The sequence below is a fragment of the Megalobrama amblycephala genome, linkage group LG18, assembly GCF_018812025.1.
Source record: "Megalobrama amblycephala isolate DHTTF-2021 linkage group LG18, ASM1881202v1, whole genome shotgun sequence".
Taxonomy (NCBI): domain Eukaryota; kingdom Metazoa; phylum Chordata; class Actinopteri; order Cypriniformes; family Xenocyprididae; genus Megalobrama; species Megalobrama amblycephala.
In genome coordinates, this window is record NC_063061.1 from 15427153 (window position 1) to 15447462 (window position 20310).

Here is a 20310-nt window from a genome sequence, read left to right on the forward strand (position 1 = left end):
CGTGCTTTTGTTTACCTAATGTTCAATACTCAGACTTAACGCTGTTCATTCTGTACCGTTCTTAAATCCCGCCCATCACCTTTTAGGAAATGAAGTTGTGACCAAATACTGCAGCAGTTAGTCACTCATATTGGGGGCCGTTATAGAGTTTGGGCACCAGCTGTCAGCTCATCGGCCGGTGGGAGCAGTTACCGCAGGCAGGGGTCTGTCTTCTCTCTCCAAACCCTCACGGGACACCGATTGTACGGCACAGGGCGTGTATGTTGAATTAAGAGGTCAATAATTAGGTTGTGTAGGTTGAGGGGATACCAAGCACCCCAGGAAAGACGGCAAAATGACAGCGGTTGAAACGCAAGTGCAATACAGTTCTTATATGATGACTACGACTGAGGAATACATGACCCAAGAGGACGACTGGGATCGCGACCTGTTACTGGACCCGGCATGGGAGAAACAGCAGAGGAAGGTACAATCTTTTTGTACTCACTTTTTTATTCTCTTTATTAAGGTTTACGTAAAATGAATTAGTTTACAGCAAGAAGAAACTAAGATAAAGGCTATACACATTTTCGTTTTTATAGTGTTTCAGTAGGCCTGCCTTTTGGAGTGAAAAGCAGTATTCTAATGTGGAAGACTCTTAATGAAATTGCTTTTAATTGCACCGCGTCTACACTGGTTTCGTCGATTGTGCACGTCATATATCGATGAGTAACATGGGCCAATCAGCTGTGACCTCGTTGACTTAAGCAACTCAAATTGTTGGATAATTTTGGATTATATATATATATATATATATATATATACATATACATACATACATACATAAAAATACATAAAACCTTACTGCGACTAAGTATACCCTTGGTTAAATTATTTTAATGAGGAAACCAGTAATGGTGGGTGTACTGTCATAAGTTATTTAAATGTATAACAAATGGCAATAAATTGATATATTTGTGAAATCGATTTGCTTCACAGGAATTGAGAATCTTTTATTTGCCTTTTTTACAGTTTTATTGAACAGAAATTAAGTAGCCTACATTCATTTCAGAAAACTGTGCTGCAGCTACATTGAATTAGACACAAGTGATGGTAACAGCTGAACAGATGAAGCAATAGTGTGTTAAAGAGGAGAGTCGGTGTTTAAAATGGAGGAAGTGGTTAAGTGGCACTGAGAGCCACAAATAGATGCTACAACTAAAAATACGGACCTCATTCTGTCCCCTTAACCCATTAATCCAAGCAGTTTGTACACCATCGTCTGTTGATTCTAATTAAATGACTTGCAGTACATGTTTAGAGGTGTTTATTAATACGCAAGGATTTAACATGACTGCACTGCAAATTTATTTACATCCCGTTGAGAGTACACAGCTTTCTTTCTTGCTGAGTGCGCTCACCAAACGGAAACTCGCATTATAGATTAATTTAGTTTCAGATTGGTAGGTCAACTTGGTCTAAGAAACTAATGCTAACTCTAAGAAACTTACACTTTCCATGAATAAGGTACAAAATATGACCTGATGGTGCTTAAACTTCAAAAATGTTGATCATCATCAACCTCAGGAGGTCAAACTTAATTGTATATGATCTATATCTGTCTGTTGATCTATATTCTAAATCAATTTTATGTTTGATAAAAGTTTGCCAAGCATTTATAGCCTAATAGTTCTCCCAACAAAAAACACATTAGTGCCGTTAATGCTTAACAAACAACAACAATTTAGGTAAAAACCCAAAGTGAACAATTTCAAAAGATAAGCCCCCCTTGGTATGTCAATTACTGATAGAACAAAGTTTCCAAAGAAAACTAATTTTGAGTGTTCACTGGTAGTAAAATGCTTTTGGTGTTTTGATTTTGCAGTAGCTTTCTTCTCTATATTTTTGTCATTGTTGATGATTTTTATGTGTACCCTAGCTTAGCGACCATGTTGTAGAAGCTAAAGGGGATCTAAATAAAGCTTGAACACAGCATTTTTTTTTTTTGCATCTGAATGTGAGCAATGCAGAACTTTAATGCTGCACAATTCTCTTCAAAAGACCTCACTCAATGCTGATTTTCAGGCTTCCTCCCATTTAAGCCTTCCTTCAGTGAATTACTGTTTAGTCCTTAGCAGCATCCTTGTTTTTCTTGGTCCCTTCCCACCTGTCAGGGCTATTTATTTTAGATGGAGAGACTGTATCTGTACAGAACTGCATAACTTTAACTAATGTGTCAGATCCTGCAAGGGAAGCCAAGTGGACCATTGAGTTTTAATTTAAAAAAGGTGAGAGATTGAGACGTGCTTTGGTTTTATTATACATTTCTATGTTGTGTACCACCTCCGTGTCTCCCAGAAGTCATTAGTTTGAGCCATAGTGCATGTAGTCCAGGCCTCATCCAGTTCTCCAACATGAGTGTTTCATTGACACATCTGTGGTCTCACATTTTATTTTATGAATTTAGTTTATTTTATCCATCTTTTTATGAGATCTGCAAATCAAACAAGTCAAAATTGATACGTTTTTTTTTATTTTTTCTTCGTTCTCATAAGGAACCCTAATGCCTAGCGCAGAACCTGAGGGTTTCAGATAGGTGTGCACATTCTTCAGGCACACGGTAGGGGTGTGGAAGGGGGTGGAGGTGGGAAATGGGGGGTGAAGAAAGTCATGAGTACGATCAAATGGCAGTTGCTATTCCAGAAGAGGTGTCCTTGTAGGGGAGCTTCTATAAACTACCTAATGAAAGCATGGGGGTGGGAAAGGGGTAGTTTACTGTAGACCAGGTCAGCCAGGTAAATTTATTTTAGCCTGGATTTGACTTTCATGGCCATTTAAATGAGAACAATTAAGAGAGTGGGACTTATACTGGGACAATAATAATAACTGGTTGCAGGTCACAAGTTTCTGTTGGTCAGCCCCCGTCCCACTCAAGCAATTGATTTCCACTTTAGGTGTCTTTCATAGGTTTTGTACAACCTTAACATTAAAGAAAAGTGCTTAGGTGAGTTTAAATAGCTTTTATTGCTTTTGCTGTGCAAACAAAAGTCAAGTGCAATGCCATAGCTAGGTTATAGCTTTAAATGCCAGGCCTTCAAACTGTAAATATCATATTACCCAGAATCCTACATTCAGCCCTTTCACCTGAATGTGCCTCAACCCACCCTACAATTTCTCACAGCTACATTTATTCCATCTGTAGTTTCTGTCAGTAATTATGATGTGACATCCAGGCCAAAACATAAAAAAAAACATCTGTATATTTGTGTTGACCGCAGTGGTCAGATAATATAAAACCTAAACCATTAAAAGGAAACATTTTGGTGACACTTTATTTTAATGTGACGTTACAAGTTACTAACTGTACTTACTATAGTAATAACAGTAAATTATGCATAATTACAAGCAACTTAGCCTAAACCTAACCGTAACTCTATATATAATTTTTATTACTCAGTACTAATTTGGGTTGGCATATAACTACGTAACCTTAAAATAATGTGTAACCGACATTTTTGTTACTTGAAACAAAATGTTTACTGCTAAAACTAATATATAAAATTAATAATCTATATAGACGTATTTAGCAAATACAAACTAAAAATGAACAACAAAAAAATACCAAAACTTTAAAATTAAAGTGAAAACGGAAAATATAAAATTTAATTCAAAATATTAGCAAAAAACTATATTACTAAATCAATGATACTAAAAGAATACTGGTTCCCATTAATGTTCATTAACACAATCTTGACATTAGCCAGCTGCTGTTACTTATAGGAATAGTTTGGCCGTAGACTAAAGTGATAGTTCATGGACCTCTGGTTAACAGAACCACTTTAACAGTTTATTTTGTTGCTTGTCTTTTCTGTAGTGGTAGTAATGTGATATCCATCCATAGGACTGAAATATATCCAGTCTTCTGAAATGTATTTTCTATAGAGAGCAACAGATTTACAGTAAAAGCTTACTTACATTTGGATGGAAGGTTTTAAGTATTTAAAGGCCATAATTTTAAGGTGGTGTCAACAAGCAGTTATGTTATTAGGAAAACATATTGTAGCTTCAGTAATTTTCCTTCTACTACTGTAAACAGGGATGTGTGATCCAATGAAGTCTGCTTGTGGCTTTGCTATCTGTAGAGCATAAATAATCTGGCAGTAGTTTTGATCCACTAATAAGAATAAGACAAAGGCAGGAATGGCAACACTTTTATTTTACAGTGTCCTTGTAACACACATTACATGTAGTTACTGTAGTAATAACTATAAATGATGCATAATTACATGTGACTAACACTAAACCTAACCCTAAAGTACATGTAGTTATTTGTTATTACTCAGTATTTAAATATATAATTACACTGTAACATGGAAACCTTAAAATAAAGTGTAACTCAAATTCTTTTTGCAAAATAAAGTTACCCAAATATTTTACTATGTCCTTGTTACACATGTTACATGTAGTTATAATTACTATATTATTACTATGTAATTACTATAAATGGTTTTACATAATTACATGCAACTCACCCTAATCCTAACCCTTTAGTAATTACATGTATTTAATTATTATTACTCAAGTGTATAATTACACTGTAACAACAGTGAATATTTGCAGTAATCTACCTTTTTTAAGGGTGTATACTTACCCGTGAAAGGATCAATATTGCCAAATATGCAAATGTTATGTTGGTTAAAACATTAAATGTTGAAATAATACATAGATAATATAAAGAGATAGAATCCATATGTGCTATGGCGCTTTAATTCATAAAAATGTACATTAGTATGTAGGAAATATTATAAAAATCTGTGTCGATGGGTGAATTGTGCAGTCCTCACTTTAAACAATGCCCTGTCACGATATATAGTGAGGCTGCAGTCAGCTGACTCGTTAATGCAAAGCTTTTGCACAGATGTATGTATGTATGACCGGGATGGCTGAAGTGATGATGTAATTGGAGTGCTATTGGATCGCAAGCCTAAAATGATGACTCGGTTATAGAGACAATATCTCGGTACAATATCAGACATTAGAACAAGATTCATCAAAATAACATTGTTTCCTGCAATCTGTTTGTGCTTTATATGTTTGCAGGCTATTTTAGTTATTACAGTTTGCACCATCCAGTCTTAGTTTCTAAGTTCCATTAAGTCCATTAAGCATTGCTCTTTCATTAATACTCTGATCTGAAACTATTTAAAAGCTATTAATCAAAGCTGGCTGCTTTGTATATGAAAAATATTATCTGGCAAAAGGAGTTACTATGCTAATTTTTTTTTTTTTTCAATTGATTTAAAGAGTGGATAAATCATCACTGCTAAAGATATAAGCCTGTGAAAATGCACCGACATGCCAAGTTATTTCTGTCCAACCAACCTGTTGCTTGACTAAATATTTATACTCCCATTCACAATGTGGTGAGTTCAAGGACATCCAAGAAAAATGTTTAATATTCCTGGTGTATATACTTGGGTGGCCACTAAAATAATTGCGCCATTTCATTTCTTGAAATCAGAGTTATATTATTCAGTCAATTTAACACAACATTCAGCAAAGTGTATTGCTTTTAAATATAATTGTATGTTTTATGAGTATGTGTTACATTAAATAAATGGGCCCAGCACTGTGGAAGATCAAGCATTTTCTCTCACTGTAGTGTTTTGAGCGTCTGTTCCAAGAATGCTGTGCTTTCAGCTGTCTGCTGGTGTCTCATGGCTCCCCGATATAGCTTCCTTCACTCCCCCTCTCCTCCTCTTCACCTCCCCCTCCCATGGGGCACAGGCTAATTTTGGTGATCTTTGGCAGAGGAGGGGTGATTTGAAGGGTAGCCACCTGCTGCAAAAGAGTCTCCACTTCCAGCCTTACATCAAATTACGTTGGTCCTTGGCATTCTTCAGTCACCTTACTCGCTCTCTGTCCCCTTCTCTCTTACGCTGGGGCTCCCAGTGAGGCATGTACAGTCAACGCTGCTTATAGATCCAACTCTATGTGTAGGTCAGGGTCAGAAATGAACCATTGCTCAAGGCAAAAATGCCACCGAAAAAAAAAAAAAATGCCACCTCAGATATTTTAAATAAAAATACTATTTTATTTTGATGTTCTGTTGTAAGCCTAGGCCTCTTGTGCATTTACAGCCATTTTCTTTATTATTTCATTATTTGAAGTAAAAGGATGTTACGCTTATTTTATTTTTCTCCCTCAGACCTTCACTGCCTGGTGCAACTCTCACCTGCGTAAGGCAGGGACACAGATCGAGAACATTGAGGAAGACTTCAGGAATGGACTCAAACTCATGCTGCTGCTGGAGGTTATCTCAGGTAAGCATCTTACTTGATCTGTGTTCGGTGTCCCATTTCATTGTTCTGTGCACATTGGCCAATATCAGATTTGCACCTGTGAAACAATCTGGACATTAAATACTTTAGCTCCTGGGTAAATGTACTTTTAAGGAGAATATATATGAAATTTGAATCTGGATCCCCTTGTGGATCAGGGACAGTGTAAAATACAGTGTTTTGCCTATATCATTTGCAAGGTTAGGTTTCATAAACATGCATATAATTTTAAAGGATTAGTTCACTTTCAAATAAAAATTTCCTGATAATTTACTCACCCCGATGTAATCCAACTTCAATGGCCTCCAGATGGTTGAAGGTCAAAATTACAGTTTCAGTGTAGCTTCAAAGGGCTTTAAACGATACCAGACGAGGTTTAAGGGTCTAATTAATCTAGCGAAACAATCGGTCATTTTTTTAAAAAATGTATATGCTTGATATAAACAAATGATTGCCTTCCAAGCGGTTCCGCCAAAACCGCACTTTTGCTTGCACTGTATGTCCTACGCCTTCCCTATTCAACTTACAGAACGAACGCACCGCCAGTTCCATTTTTTTTTCCGTAAGTAGAATAGGAAATAATATCAATAAATATTGTATAAACTTGTATAGACTTTTAGACCCTACAATACAAATGTTGCAGTTATGTGTGGGTTTTCCCCCATTTTTATCTTGTTTTCCTAATGGAATTGTTTTGGGGTGTCCCTCTATTGGTCGTGTGTTCATATTCCGCATTTCCCACGTTTCTAGAGGTTTTTTTTTTTTTTTAGTCTTAGTTTTCCTGTTGTAAATGGCTAATGTAAAGCTGTTGAAAGGGTTAGTTCACCCAAAAATGAAAATTCTGTCATTAATTACTCATTCCACATGTCATTCCACACCTGTAAGACCTTCGTTCATCTTTAGAACTCAAATTAAGATTTTTTTTTTTTTTTTTTTATAGCTTTGTGACTCCTCAATAGATGGCAATTTAACCACCATTTTCAATGCCCAGAAAGGTATTAAAGACATTGTTAAAATAGTTGATGTGACTACAGTGGTTCAACCTCAATTTTATGAAGCGGCGAGCAGTGTTGGGGGTAACGCATTACAAGTAACTTGAGTTACGTAATCAGATTACTTTTTCAAGTAACTAGTAAAGTAACGCATTACTTTTTCAATTTACAACAAAATATCTAAGTTACTTTTTCAAATAAGTAACACAAGTTACTTTTTCACATTTATTGACTGACATGTTGTCCCCATGTTGAGAGGAATACAGTGCAGAGATATTGTGCGCTGTATAAGCAATGATGGTTATTGTAGTTCTAGACTAAATGTGAACATGCATTTACTCATCTCACTTGCACGAAATCATTCAGTATTCCACAAAATGAATAAAAACAGTGAAATGCAATCTCAGAATTTTTGCAAACCTGTAATAATTAACTATATTAAATTACACAAATATACTTTATGTATTTAATCTCAGTTATTAACCAATGTCTTTGCTGCTGACCTTCAATTCAACCATACTAATAAGCAAAAAATACTTTAGATTAGATTTAGAAATAAGAACTAGAACTTCCTTCTCCTGTATCCTATTCTTCTTAAATCCAGAACGACAGAACATCTGAAAGGTTTGTTTGAGCTGCGCCCTCTACTGTACAGGTGTAAATATGCTTTTCCTTCAGCCTAAGGCTTATTGATTTCACTTTTGGTGTGAAAGGGCCTTTTTGCCAAAAATAGAACTTTTTTGTTGTTATTAAAAAACAAACAAACAAGCAAGCCCAGCCCCGGTGAGAAAAAGTAACGCAAAAGTAAAGTAACGCATTACTTTTCATAAAAAGTAACAAAGTAACGCAATTAGTTACTTTTTTAGGGAGTAACGCAATATTGTAATGCATTACTTTTAAAAGTAACTTTCCCCAACACTGGCGGCGAGAATACTTTTTGTGCGCAAAAACAAAACAAAAAAAATAACGACTGTGTTGAATAATCTCTTCTCTTCCCTGTCAGTCTCCTACGCAGTTGAGGCAGTAAGCTCAGTGCAGCGTTCTTGTGTTTACATACATCCAAATGCACATGTGAGCAGCAAGACGCATGCGTGTGATGCTGACGCAAGAGCCGGCCAATAACGAGTCGGCGTTCTGATAAAATTAAGGTTGAACCACTTCAGTCATGTCGACTATTTTAACAATGTCTTTAGTGCCTTTCTGGGCCTTGACAGTGGTGGTTAAATTGCTGTCTTTTGAGGAGTCACAGAGCTATCGGATTTCTTCAAAAATCTTAATTTTTTGTTCCAAAGATGCACAAAGTTCTTAGGGGTTTGGAATGACATGAGGGTGAGTAATTAATGACTGAATTTTCATTTTCTGGGTGAACTAACTCTTTAATACTTTACACTTCCCCTATTAACAGCCTCACATAAAACAAGTGAATATACATGTACTTATGAATTTTTTTTTATGTGTGGTATCAGGTGAGAGACTCCCTAAACCAGACAAAGGCAAAATGCGTTTTCACAAGATCGCCAACGTAAACAAGGCCCTGGACTATATCAGCAGCAAGGGAGTCAAGCTGGTTTCTATCGGTGCTGAAGGTGAGGCTTAAACTACTACTCCTTTAGATTCTCTAATATCATCACCTTAAACCCCTCTATTCTTGTCCCTTTCCATAACTGTACTCTTCTGTTAAGTGAAACTGGTTTGTCTGGCTGTTCTGACTTGCAGAGATTGTGGATGGCAATGTGAAAATGACCCTTGGTATGATCTGGACCATCATCCTGCGCTTTGCAATCCAGGACATTTCAGTGGAGGGTGAGAGACTCCAAACATCTGACACATTATCGCCTCTGCAGTCTTGTGTTTATTTAAAGGTCCACTCATTTTTTGTTTATATCACACTGGCTGGTTTGAAAGTCGCTTTGAACTTTTATTGACACCTAGCTGTGTAGATCGCGCAAAAGCAAGTTTTTATAGTTGCCAGTGCCAGTGTAGAAATGTTTAGTATTTGGCTTAGTGTTAGTAAATTTACACCTGCTCACAACCACATGTAAATGCTGCGTAGAACATTAGAACTGAAGACACTGCATTTTGATAACACATAATGAATGAAAACAGCTGCGTAGTACTATTATTCAGAGTATTAGTAGTAGGCCTATTTTTTTTTAATTATTAAAGGCACAACATAAAATATCCAAAACCACTAGAACAACAATGTTACATATTTTGTTGACTTGTGTACTGCATTATCACAAATGTTTCCAACAATGTTTAAATCCAGAGAAATCAGCAATTTTAACCAGTGTAACGGCCCGTGTCATTGCGTCGCCTGTCAATGACGTCATATCCACGCTACCCTTGATTTCCTTGTTTTACTTCCATAAAAACCATGAAAACACCAAAGACGCTTTATTATATTATGCGTTTTACTAGACAGGTGAGCAACTGTTTGAATACTTTTATCGACAGAAAACGAATCATTGTTTTGTTTGAATGAGGTCAAATGAGCGTATCTTTAAAATGAAATGTTCAAGGGTAAGGTCAAGGGTTCAACATCATTATTTTGTGTAGTGAGTTAAAATAATGATCTGCTGACCTGTTCCTCACAGAGACCTCTGCTAAGGAGGGTTTGCTGCTGTGGTGTCAGAGGAAGACTGCCCCCTACAGGAATGTCAACGTGCAGAACTTCCACATCAGGTGATTTCTGCTTTACACCTGTTGACCATGAGAAAGAACAGCATGTTGGCTTAATTTCACAATTTCGTACTCTGTTTAACCAATTATGGCTCTTGTCCGTGCGTTAGTGCACACGTTTGCTCTCTGTAAAACCCATCTTTGCATTACCTATCATGCTTCTGAGCTCTCACATGATCATTTTGTTAATCATTCCCATGATTCTTTCTTGTTCTTTCTGTTTTCTTCCTTTGCTTGTGGTCTGTGTCTTAGTTGGAAGGATGGCCTTGCTCTCTGTGCCCTCATCCACAGACACAGACCTGACCTCATCGATTACTCCAAACTGCGCAAGGTGCCATCACCACCTTTCAGTCACCCTCATCATGCATCTCTGCCTTTTTCTTTTTTTTTTTGTTCATTAGCTATATGTCCATTCATCTGCTCTGTTTCAGTAAAAACTAACCTTTTCACTCACACTATACCTGTCATCATCAGCCTGTTGGTAACTAACTTTGTCTCTTGGGCTGTGAATGCATTTTTTTTTTATTGATTCTAAAATAAAATATCTGAATATTTTACACTAAAAACCTTGTTTTATTCACCTATAAGATGAATGACAGGGGTTTGACACTACTGTGTTTATTGGTTATGATTCCATGGTAATACCATGTTTCTTTTTGAACAATCTATAGCAATACCATGGATGACTTTGAAGTATTTTGGTGCACCATGTAAATACCATTGTACATGAATATGGTAATCATGGTAAATATCAAAGTGTCATGGTATTACCATCTGACACCATATTTTTTTCTAAAGACTTTTAACTGGATTTATCTAAAATGTTTTCAGAAATGGATTACATTTTGCCTGTTTAATGATGTCATTAATGGTCCGTAGTGTATAAAATGGCATGTCACATCTAAAAAATTATGGTTATGATGTGAATGAGTGAACAAAATTTTGCCATGTTGGTATGTGATTAACTGTCTTTTTAGCAACATTCAGCTGAGAAGTGTGGAAAATGTTTCTTTTGTTTATCTATTAATTCTTCATTGAGTTTCTTCCTGGCTTTGTCTGCCTTTGCAGGATGACCCCATTGGCAACCTCAACACTGCTTTTGAGGTAGCAGAGAAGTACCTTGACATCCCTAAAATGCTTGATGCAGAAGGTACAGCCTCTTGGAGAATCATGTGTTTTCATATTATAAAATGTCAAAAAAAAAAAGTTTCCTAATTGGTTTGTTTGTCTCCATATCAGACATTGTGAACACTCCAAAACCTGATGAGAAGGCCATCATGACCTATGTATCATGTTTTTACCATGCTTTCGCTGGTGCAGAGCAGGTAAGGAAGTTCTTCTGGAGATGAACATCTGTATAGGAAGGAGAGTCGCTCCTTTTAGAATGTAATTGCCCACCTTGTTTCCCCTTGTAATCAGTCACACTGTCCTTCAGGCTGAGACAGCAGCTAACAGGATTTGCAAAGTATTGGCCGTGAATCAGGAAAACGAGAAGCTGATGGAAGAATATGAGAAACTGGCTAGTGAGGTGAGAACACTCAAATTCTCTGTTAGATGGACATTGTTTTGTTAATTTCTTTTAACATGTGCCTGGTAGTCTTGCTGAGTCTTGGGTCTCCCCAAGGTTTCTTCTTCTTCCTACTTAAACACTTAAGTTTTTCTCCTCAGCTTCTGGAGTGGATCCAAAGGACCATCCCCTGGTTGGAGAACCGCGTGGCCGAGCAGACCATGCATGCCATGCAACAGAAGCTAGAGGATTTCAGGGATTATCGTCGTGTGCATAAGCCACCCAAAGTTCAGGAGAAGTGTCAGCTGGAGATAAACTTCAACACCCTACAGACCAAGCTGAGGCTCAGCAACAGGCCTGCCTTCATGCCCTCTGAGGGCAAAATGGTTTCAGTATGTACTGCTCCATTTCTCTTAACACATGTATATGGGGTAAATGACCTTGGCTTTCAAGTACCCTACAGAGTTGAAAGTATATTCTACCTGGCATCCCCTTCTGCAGGACATTGCCAATGCCTGGAAGGGTCTGGAGCAGGTGGAGAAGGGTTACGAGGAATGGCTGCTCATAGAAATTCGTCGTCTGGAGAGACTGGACCATCTGGCTGAAAAGTTTAAGCAGAAGTCTACCTTGCATGAATCATGGACCACAGGTATTAAGCACAACTTTTACTCGGCCATTTAAACTCTACTTTGACAACTGACATATTCCTTCTCATTGTGTTTTGTAATGCTCAACACAGGAAAGGAGGAGCTGCTGTCTCAGAAAGATTATGAGTCAGCCTCTCTGATGGAGATCCGTGCTCTAATGAGGAAACACGAGGCCTTTGAGAGCGACTTGGCTGCTCACCAGGACAGAGTAGAACAGATCGCTGCCATTGCACAGGAGCTCAAGTAAGATAGATACACCTCAGCTCTGTTGAAATAAGGAGAGTACTTTCTTACAGATTTTACTGTAGGTAATGTTAATGATGATAAAGATGCACTGTTCTTTAGTGAACTTGACTTTTATGATGCTGCCACCATCAATGCCCGATGCCAGGGCATCTGTGACCAGTGGGACAACCTGGGCACCCTGACCCAGAAAAGGAGAGAATCACTGGAGGTACACGTATATGATAAAACTCTTGGGTTTTACGGTATCCAATTGTCTACTTCTTGAATGGAGAATGTGGTAGAAGCCAATGTAGATTCTACTTCCAGAAACATTAACTCCTTTGCAAGTTTAGGCAATGATTATATAATATGTGGGCCTGCTGTAATCCTTCTCTTTGCTTTGCCATAGCGTGTGGAGAAGCTTTGGGAGACAATTGACCAGTTGTACCTGGAATTTGCAAAGAGGGCTGCGCCCTTCAACAACTGGATGGATGGAGCTATGGAAGATCTGCAGGACATGTTCATTGTGCACAGCATCGAGGAGATTCAGGTGAAAGACAAACGTTAAATGCTTGAAGGAATGCTTATCTTCCTATAAAACACTGTGTAACTGAGCTTCAGTATCTTCTCAATATGTAATGGGACTAGGACATTGGTGTCTTTTCATTGTCTACTTGCACACCATGTCTTAATGTCATTTTGTTCTTTCTGCTATTATCAACCTCAGAGTTTGATCACAGCCCATGACCAATTCAAGGCCACCCTACCAGAAGCTGATAAAGAGCGCATGGCCATCATGGGCATTCATACCGAGATCCTGAAGATAGCTCAGACATACGGGATCAAGATAGTGGGTGTGAATCCCTACACTGTCCTCTCTCCACAGGATATTAGCAACAAATGGGAAGCTGTGAGTACTTTACAATCTATATTTTACAATTTTAGCATAATCGGTAATGACAATTTTCTTCCCTTTAAGTCCTATAAGCTAGGTGAAGTCCTTTCAGCTTCTCCACTGAGGAATGTTTCTTCCTTCCCAACAACAGGTGAAGCAATTGGTCCCAATGCGTGACCAAATGTTGCAAGAGGAAGTGGCCAGGCAACAGTCCAATGAGAGGCTGAGGCGTCAGTTCGCTGCTCAGTCCAATATCATTGGACCCTGGATTCAGACCAAGATGGAGGTGTTTACCATACCCCTTAAACACATTTAAAGTAGTTACATATTACATAAGCCCCGTTTCCACCGCAGGAACTTTCCCCAGGAACTAGGGACTTTGAGGTGGTACTCTGTGTTTTGACCACAGGAATCCGGGTCTAAATAAAGTTCCGGGTAAAAATTCCCCCCTGTTCGCAAGGTAGTACTTTTTCAAAGTTCAGGAACTTTCGGGGATGGGATTTGGGCGCTGAACATGCTGATTGGTTGACTCTATGCAGCATTTTATTTCAACCACCATTTTTAAAAGTCTGTTGCGGTACATGCAGTAAGAGTCGTTTGCTATATCAACAATGGAGTTTAAAAAATACAACCGATGGACCAACGATGAGGTTCAGGCTTTTTTAAGCTTGTATGCAGAGGATGAAATCCAGCAGGAACTGGATGGTCTCGTGCAGTCCTACGTCACCGGACTAATCTTCATGGTACTTTAGACCATGATTGAAACGCAGACCGCAACAGGTCTGGAGGAAAAAAAGTTCCTGAGACAAATTGTTCCGGGTAATTCCGGTGGAAACGAGGCTATAGTGTGACAAAACTAAAACGGACATATCTGAAATAATCTTTCTCATGGTCAACAGGAGATCAGCCATGTGTCAATTGACATTGCCGGTTCCCTAGAAGAACAGATGAGCAATCTGAAAACATATGAACAGAACATCATTAATTACAAATCCAATATTGACAAACTGGAGGGAGACCACCAGCTCAGCCAGGAAGGACTTATCTTTGACAACAAGCACACCAACTACACTATGGAGGTACTTACAACTATTTTCTATTCATTCTGAAATGTATTTCCTCTTTGAAGTTTCAAGTGTCATTATGTAAGTTGTCTTATGCTATTAGACATCCATTTCCACCAATTTTTTTTTTTAATCTCACCTTCCATACAAGCCATGTTTCCTATTTTCTATTTCAGCATGTCCGCGTGGGATGGGAGCAGCTTCTCACCACTATTGCCCGCACAATCAATGAGGTTGAGAACCAGATCCTGACCCGTGATGCCAAGGGCATCAGCCAGGAGCAGCTGAATGAGTTCAGAGCCTCATTCAACCACTTTGACCGGGTTTGCAATGCATGGGTTTCTTTTTTCGAATAAGCAAAGTTATGCAACATTGCCCAAATTGTAGAATAAGCACCTTAATATTTTGTATTTGCAGAAGAGGAATGGCATGATGGATCCTGATGACTTCCGTGCTTGCCTCATTTCTATGGGTTATGATCTGGTGAGTGCATTTAGTCCTGGTCAAAATATGACTTCCACTGCTTTTTTTTCATCACACAAAGACACAAAATCAACTTTCTCTATAAGGAATTAATTCTTATAGAAACCCTTCTATTTTTTTTCAGGGTGAAGTTGAATTTGCACGCATTATGACTCTGGTGGACCCCAACAACACAGGAGTTGTCACCTTCCAGGCCTTTATTGACTTCATGACCAGGGAGACAGCAGAGACTGACACTGCTGAACAGGTCATGGCCTCCTTCAAGATATTAGCTTCTGACAAGGTAATTCCAAACAACTAAGAACGATCAAGAGAACCTTTTTGAGAAAATATGGCTCCTTTTGTCTAAGCATAATTTTTTATTCTCATATTCTACAGGCTTACATCACAGTGGAGGAGTTGAGAAGGGAGCTGCCCCCAGAACAAGCTGAATACTGTATCAGCCGCATGACAAATTACATGGGTGGCGATGCTCCCCCAGGCGCCCTTGATTATATCTCTTTCTCCAGTGCCCTATATGGAGAAAGCGACCTATAGAGCCCTTTTTGTCACATTTACCACCTACACCCTTCCCCAAAATTCTTGAAACCCTTAAAACATCCAACTCCAAGAACAATGTCAGATGTAATGGATGGCCTTGCTGCAATGATTTGGTCCTGTGCATCACCAGTTGATATGAGGGACACCCATCAATTGCTATCTGATCTATGTTAGTGGTCTGTTCCTGGTGGTGGTGAAAAGTTCTCACAAGCCAGTGGGGATTGAAGAGTACAAAAACCAGACAGAATACCATTCTTCACATTGGCATTTGATAAGCAATATGCTCTCCCTTCATACAAATGGTTTACATTTGAGGAAGAAAAATAAATTATCCTAAAGAATATCATATTTTGTTGTTTAATGAAAGCATATAGTGTGTGTGTGTGTGTGTCCGAACTTAATGAAAACATCAATATCCAATGCTTAGTGTATTTAATTGGTCTTGAGTGCTAAAATTAGTCAAGAGGTTTCCATTATACAGAGCATATAATAGTAATGTTGCTCAGTATCCTAGTTTAAAAACTAGGACAATTGGTGTTAAACCCACAAAACTGCACATAAGGCAAATCTAATATTTTATTTCTAACCACGGCTTCTGCGGTTACCCACAGGTCAAAGCAACTAATCACATGAAGCATTTATTTTTACATTTTATTTAAAAAGTTGGCCAAAAAAAGCAACACACAAACAAAAAACATACAAAATATAAAACAGTTGCACAAGGTATAATTTAAAATATTTCAAAAAAATGATTAAAAATACCAATAATAATAAAATACAAACACTCAAACCCATAAAACATTAAATGTGAAATATTTCCCTTTTTAAAAAAAGGCCATAAAAAAAGTGCAAGAGTGAAATGAAGCACATAAATACTACATAAGATTAAAAGAAAAATGTACAACCTCTACAGTATCTAAATTTGTTTCTTCATTGGATTTTAACAACTGTTTTGCTCCATCTCATGTGACATTTTCGTCAACTATGCTATCTGCTGATGTCTATGCACACCGTCTATATGCAACCTTTTTTTTAATGCTGCGTTGACAACAGCGCATGTATGCATGCACCAAACGTGTCCATTAATTCTTGTGGGAAATGGAGTGTACTTTGAAAGGTTTGCTGGCTCAATTGTGCACTAGACGGAGTGAAGAAAAAAAAGTATACCCAGGCCTTAAGACAGTACTCACTTGTAACATGTTTATGTTGGTGGATAATGACAGCAGTGTCAGCTTATGAGATTTTTCCTAAAGAAATTTTTTAAGGCCGAAAGAGAGAGCGCCACCCAGAGAGAGCCCCAAAGTCAGGAAGAAGGTCATCAGAGCCCCTGCTGTCTCTGCATCTTTAGGCCTCACAAGCCTATAAAATAAAGAAAAAACAGACTTCTGAGATATATTGTGTGGGACAGTGTGTTGGTATGTTCTGGGGGTCAATTGGATGAGAAGACCAGGAATGATGACATCACAGAATAAATTTACTATTTACTTAAACCAGTTGATTTTGACAGTAAACAATTTTGGGAAAAAAAACAAAAACATTTTGTTAATTTTAAGAGTACTTACTGTGGAGCATAGCTCATGGAGAGGGAGGCAAAATATCCACTTGTCATGGCAAACAAAGACATTATGATAATATAAGCCACGTCATGATTGAAAAAGACTGGGAGATTGACGCGAGGCTGAACGTTGCAGAGCATGAGGGCAGGAATGAAAACTACCCGTAATACCACGAAGAGAGGGAATAAATTACTCTTCATCGAAGGCTGGGAATAGGGAAAAGAGCAAAATGAGTTATTGAATAAAGAACCATTTTCATAGGTAATCATTACCGTAGCACTGTATTGTGTTGATACAGGATCTGATGAGACTCACCCACTGAAGACGAGAAGTGAGACTTCTGCCAATCCAGTCCATCACATTGAAGACAATGAATGAACACAAAGGTACAAAGATGTTCTCTATAAGATGAAAAAGGATATAAATCAAAGTGCTTTAAAAAGCATAATGCATAATAATAATAATATTTTTTTATAGACTCACCTTTCCCTTCAAATAAGCCAGAAGGTTTTGTATTTACAGTAATTGCCGGGAAAACGGACAGTGTGACGGCAAACACGCATGTCACACATAATGCCATCACCCAAATCTACAAAAATTAAATATATAAGTAAGATAAATCCAGGTATTTATTATTACATGTTTTAAAATACATTTACTGCATTTTTCCTGAGGTTTGAAACCAGGTTGGCAGGTATATAAACAGAAATTACTTTCACTATACCTTTTTGAAGACCTGTGGCACAGTTGACTTCCCCTCAGGTTCTTGTTGGAGCTTTTGACATGCTTCAGTTTCACCAATGATGTCAAATCCATTGTCACCATTATCTAACTTTACTTTAACCATCTCTGTAGCAACAAAAAGAACACCATAATTCAGGATTTTTGAAGAACAACAGTGAGTGTCTTAGCTGTACTTTGTCCAAACACTGGAAAAATGTGACATACCAGATCTATCTGCTGAAGGCTCTTTCCGTGTCTCTGCAGTTTTAGGGGACACATTTTCCAAATGAAGTTGGGCAAATCTCTGAAATATAACAAGGAATTTCATTTCACTATTTTCATATTTTAGAGCAATGTTATAAAGTAAATGCTTTTATCTGTGCTTACTCTCAACAATCAGATGACATAAAAAGAAATCATGATGGCCTAAGGCACCTACCAGATGCGGAAGTATGAGATAACAGCACAAAGTAAGTAGAGTGGCGACACAGGGAGTTATGAAATATCCCAGGGCAGAACTCTCAGAGTCGGTTTTAACTAAAGACAGCATAAAAACACAACTGTCAGCATAAATGTGTTTCTCTCAGAGTGCTAATAAAAAGCACCTCCATTTATTTAGGTACAAGTAGGTGGAATAGGGCTGCATATTTTATGTCCAGGTACAATGCAAAAGTACTGTTTGGTCACAAAGAGGTCGCAGTTGTGTTTTTTAAACAATACACCCAGCAATTATTACACAACTCTCTAAAATGCTTGATTCTGACTGTTCAGTCGTAACATTCAAAGATCAATCATTCCCAATAATAACCATCATCAATGGCAATAACAAGACCCCCTCGATTTCATTTCAAATGCAGCTATGGCCATCTTGCGCCTCAGTTATCGAGTGTATTTCCTTTCAAATAAAACCGGATGACTTCAGTATTAATAGTAGGCCGTAGTACAGTAATATTGTTAAAATGTAAATCTTTTGTACACTGTAATGCAGGGGTCTCCATACTCGGTCCTGGAGGGCCGCTGTCCTGCGGAGTTTAGTTCTAATCCCAGTTAAACACACCTGAACCAGCTAATCAAGGTCTAATTAGGCATACTAGAAACTTCCAGGCAGGTGTGTTGTGGTAAGTTGGAGCTAAACTCTGAAGGACAGTGGCCCTCCAAGACTGAGTTTGGAGACCCCTGCTGTAATGGATATGATTATAAACAGGTAATATTTTAAAAAGGTTTCTTCTCACATCAATTTTATGTCCTGTCATTATTTATGTGGTAAAAAAGCTGTAATAAGTTATACGACTGTACATTATCCCTTATATTCCTGTCTTGTTTCAACTTGTTAATTCGTCAAGGCTTAAAGCTGCTTGCTAGGAACTAATGATGGTGAAATGAAGCTTTGTGAAGCACCAAGGCTTTCCCCTCAACTGTATCTTAAAGGTGCTAAAGAGGATCTTTTCGTCGACTGAGAAACCAAAGACTGTTACTGAGTTTTTTAAATGAGCGCATGCGTAAGAACAACTCGTGCACGAGTGTTGGAACACGAGTGTTTGTTTACCACCGGCATTCGCTGTATCATGTTAGTGGATTCATTATGTCGGACTCACCGCAGGTAACTCATAATCTGCAGTTGTTACTCCTGTCTCCGGACAAAAACATCGCATGCGGCGCCTGTGGAGTGTGGAAAGTTACTGGAGCGCGCAGCCGCGCTCGTCTCTCACAAGGAACGTCATGGCAGTGATTGACAAGCCAGAGGGCCAATCCGCGCACGTCTCTCACAAGGAACGTCACGGCAGTGATTGACAAGCCAGAGGGCCAATCGTTTACGTGATCATTGCCTGATGTTTTTAAGGCCCTACCTCGTGCACAGATGATGTATATTAATATTATTTCTTTCAGTGCACCTAATAAATAGTCTTTTATCAGTTAGTAAAGACAGTTTCAAGTAATATTGCAAAAATGTATATAACAAAACATCCTCTTTAGCACCTTTAAAATGGCTACAGCTTTTTTTTAACACTGTGCACACTGACATATTGTGGTCATAAGGTGGAATAGCTTCCTTTGCAGCCCCAGAAGACCCAGACATTTTGTTTTGTTTCATATAATAAATCTGAAAGGCAATACACATATTTGTTAAAAAATAAGAACTTGTTCTTAAGTGACTTTTTTTTTGATACAAGCTTTGAAGCCTCTGTGCCAAACATCACAACATTACTAGGGGCTATTTTTCTTTGTGGAGGCTTTGTGTTTAATGAGCAAATAAAATAATTCAATATTTCTAATGATTTACTTACTGTATGTGGCTAGTTGTCATGTTATAAGTGGGATAATGTACATCCAGCCAGTTGTATCCTTCAGGGTGATACAAGACCTTATCACCATGTCCAGGTTTATTTTGCGATAACCAGCTGGATGTCCATTATCCCTTACTTAGAAGAATATCATTTTTTGTTTTTCATTCAAATGGTGTGGAGTATGCAGGTGCTTACAGATATTCGATAACAGCATGGCAAGTCCCGAGAAGATTCCTGCCACTGCCTGTCCACTCATGAACAGGGAGCTGAATCTCGGGGGTAGCTTACCGACCAGACCGAACAGACTACCTTGCAGAATGGCCCCAAACACTGAGGGAAAAAAAGTGCAAGAACAATGAAGGGTGTTAGATTTGTCAACTGATTCACTCAC

General features: G+C 38.1%; 2 protein-coding genes across 2 annotated transcripts in view; one reads left to right on the forward strand and one right to left on the reverse strand.

The window, feature by feature from the left end:
* Positions 1-131: 131 nt before the first annotated feature.
* Positions 132-15698, forward strand: actn3a (actinin alpha 3a). The gene is made up of 21 exons (XM_048167370.1): positions 132-466; positions 6188-6302; positions 8779-8898; positions 9029-9115; positions 9910-9997; positions 10247-10325; positions 11063-11144; positions 11234-11319; positions 11430-11522; positions 11663-11893; positions 12003-12150; positions 12241-12391; positions 12494-12602; positions 12783-12923; positions 13101-13283; positions 13420-13554; positions 14168-14347; positions 14509-14655; positions 14750-14815; positions 14940-15098; positions 15194-15698. The coding sequence occupies exons 1-21, from the start codon at positions 335-337 to the stop codon at positions 15350-15352; spliced, it is 2691 nt and encodes an 896-aa protein (XP_048023327.1). The 5' UTR covers positions 132-334; the 3' UTR covers positions 15353-15698.
* Positions 15529-20310, reverse strand: part of slc29a2 (solute carrier family 29 member 2) — a 7345-nt gene continuing 2563 nt past the window's right edge. Inside the window, exons 6-13 of the mRNA XM_048167373.1 lie at positions 20115-20249; positions 18074-18171; positions 17860-17938; positions 17636-17760; positions 17395-17500; positions 17227-17312; positions 16918-17117; positions 15529-16714 (exon numbers count right to left, since the gene is read on the reverse strand). Coding sequence (XP_048023330.1) covers positions 16603-16714; positions 16918-17117; positions 17227-17312; positions 17395-17500; positions 17636-17760; positions 17860-17938; positions 18074-18171; positions 20115-20249 — 941 coding nt within the window. The 3' untranslated portion in view covers positions 15529-16602. The remainder of the gene's footprint in view (positions 16715-16917; positions 17118-17226; positions 17313-17394; positions 17501-17635; positions 17761-17859; positions 17939-18073; positions 18172-20114; positions 20250-20310) is intronic.

What these genes read in the sequence shown, in the direction of transcription:
- actn3a (XM_048167370.1), top strand. Translation starts at nt 335, where the DNA reads ATGACAGCGGTTGAAACGCAAGTGCAATACAGTTCTTATATGATGACT. An exon ending in TAAAATGCTTGATGCAGAAG is followed by an intron (nt 11,145 to 11,233) that starts GTACAGCCTCTT and finishes TCTCCATATCAG; the next exon opens with ACATTGTGAACACTCCAAAA. An exon ending in TTTCTATGGGTTATGATCTG is followed by an intron (nt 14,816 to 14,939) that starts GTGAGTGCATTT and finishes ATTTTTTTTCAG; the next exon opens with GGTGAAGTTGAATTTGCACG.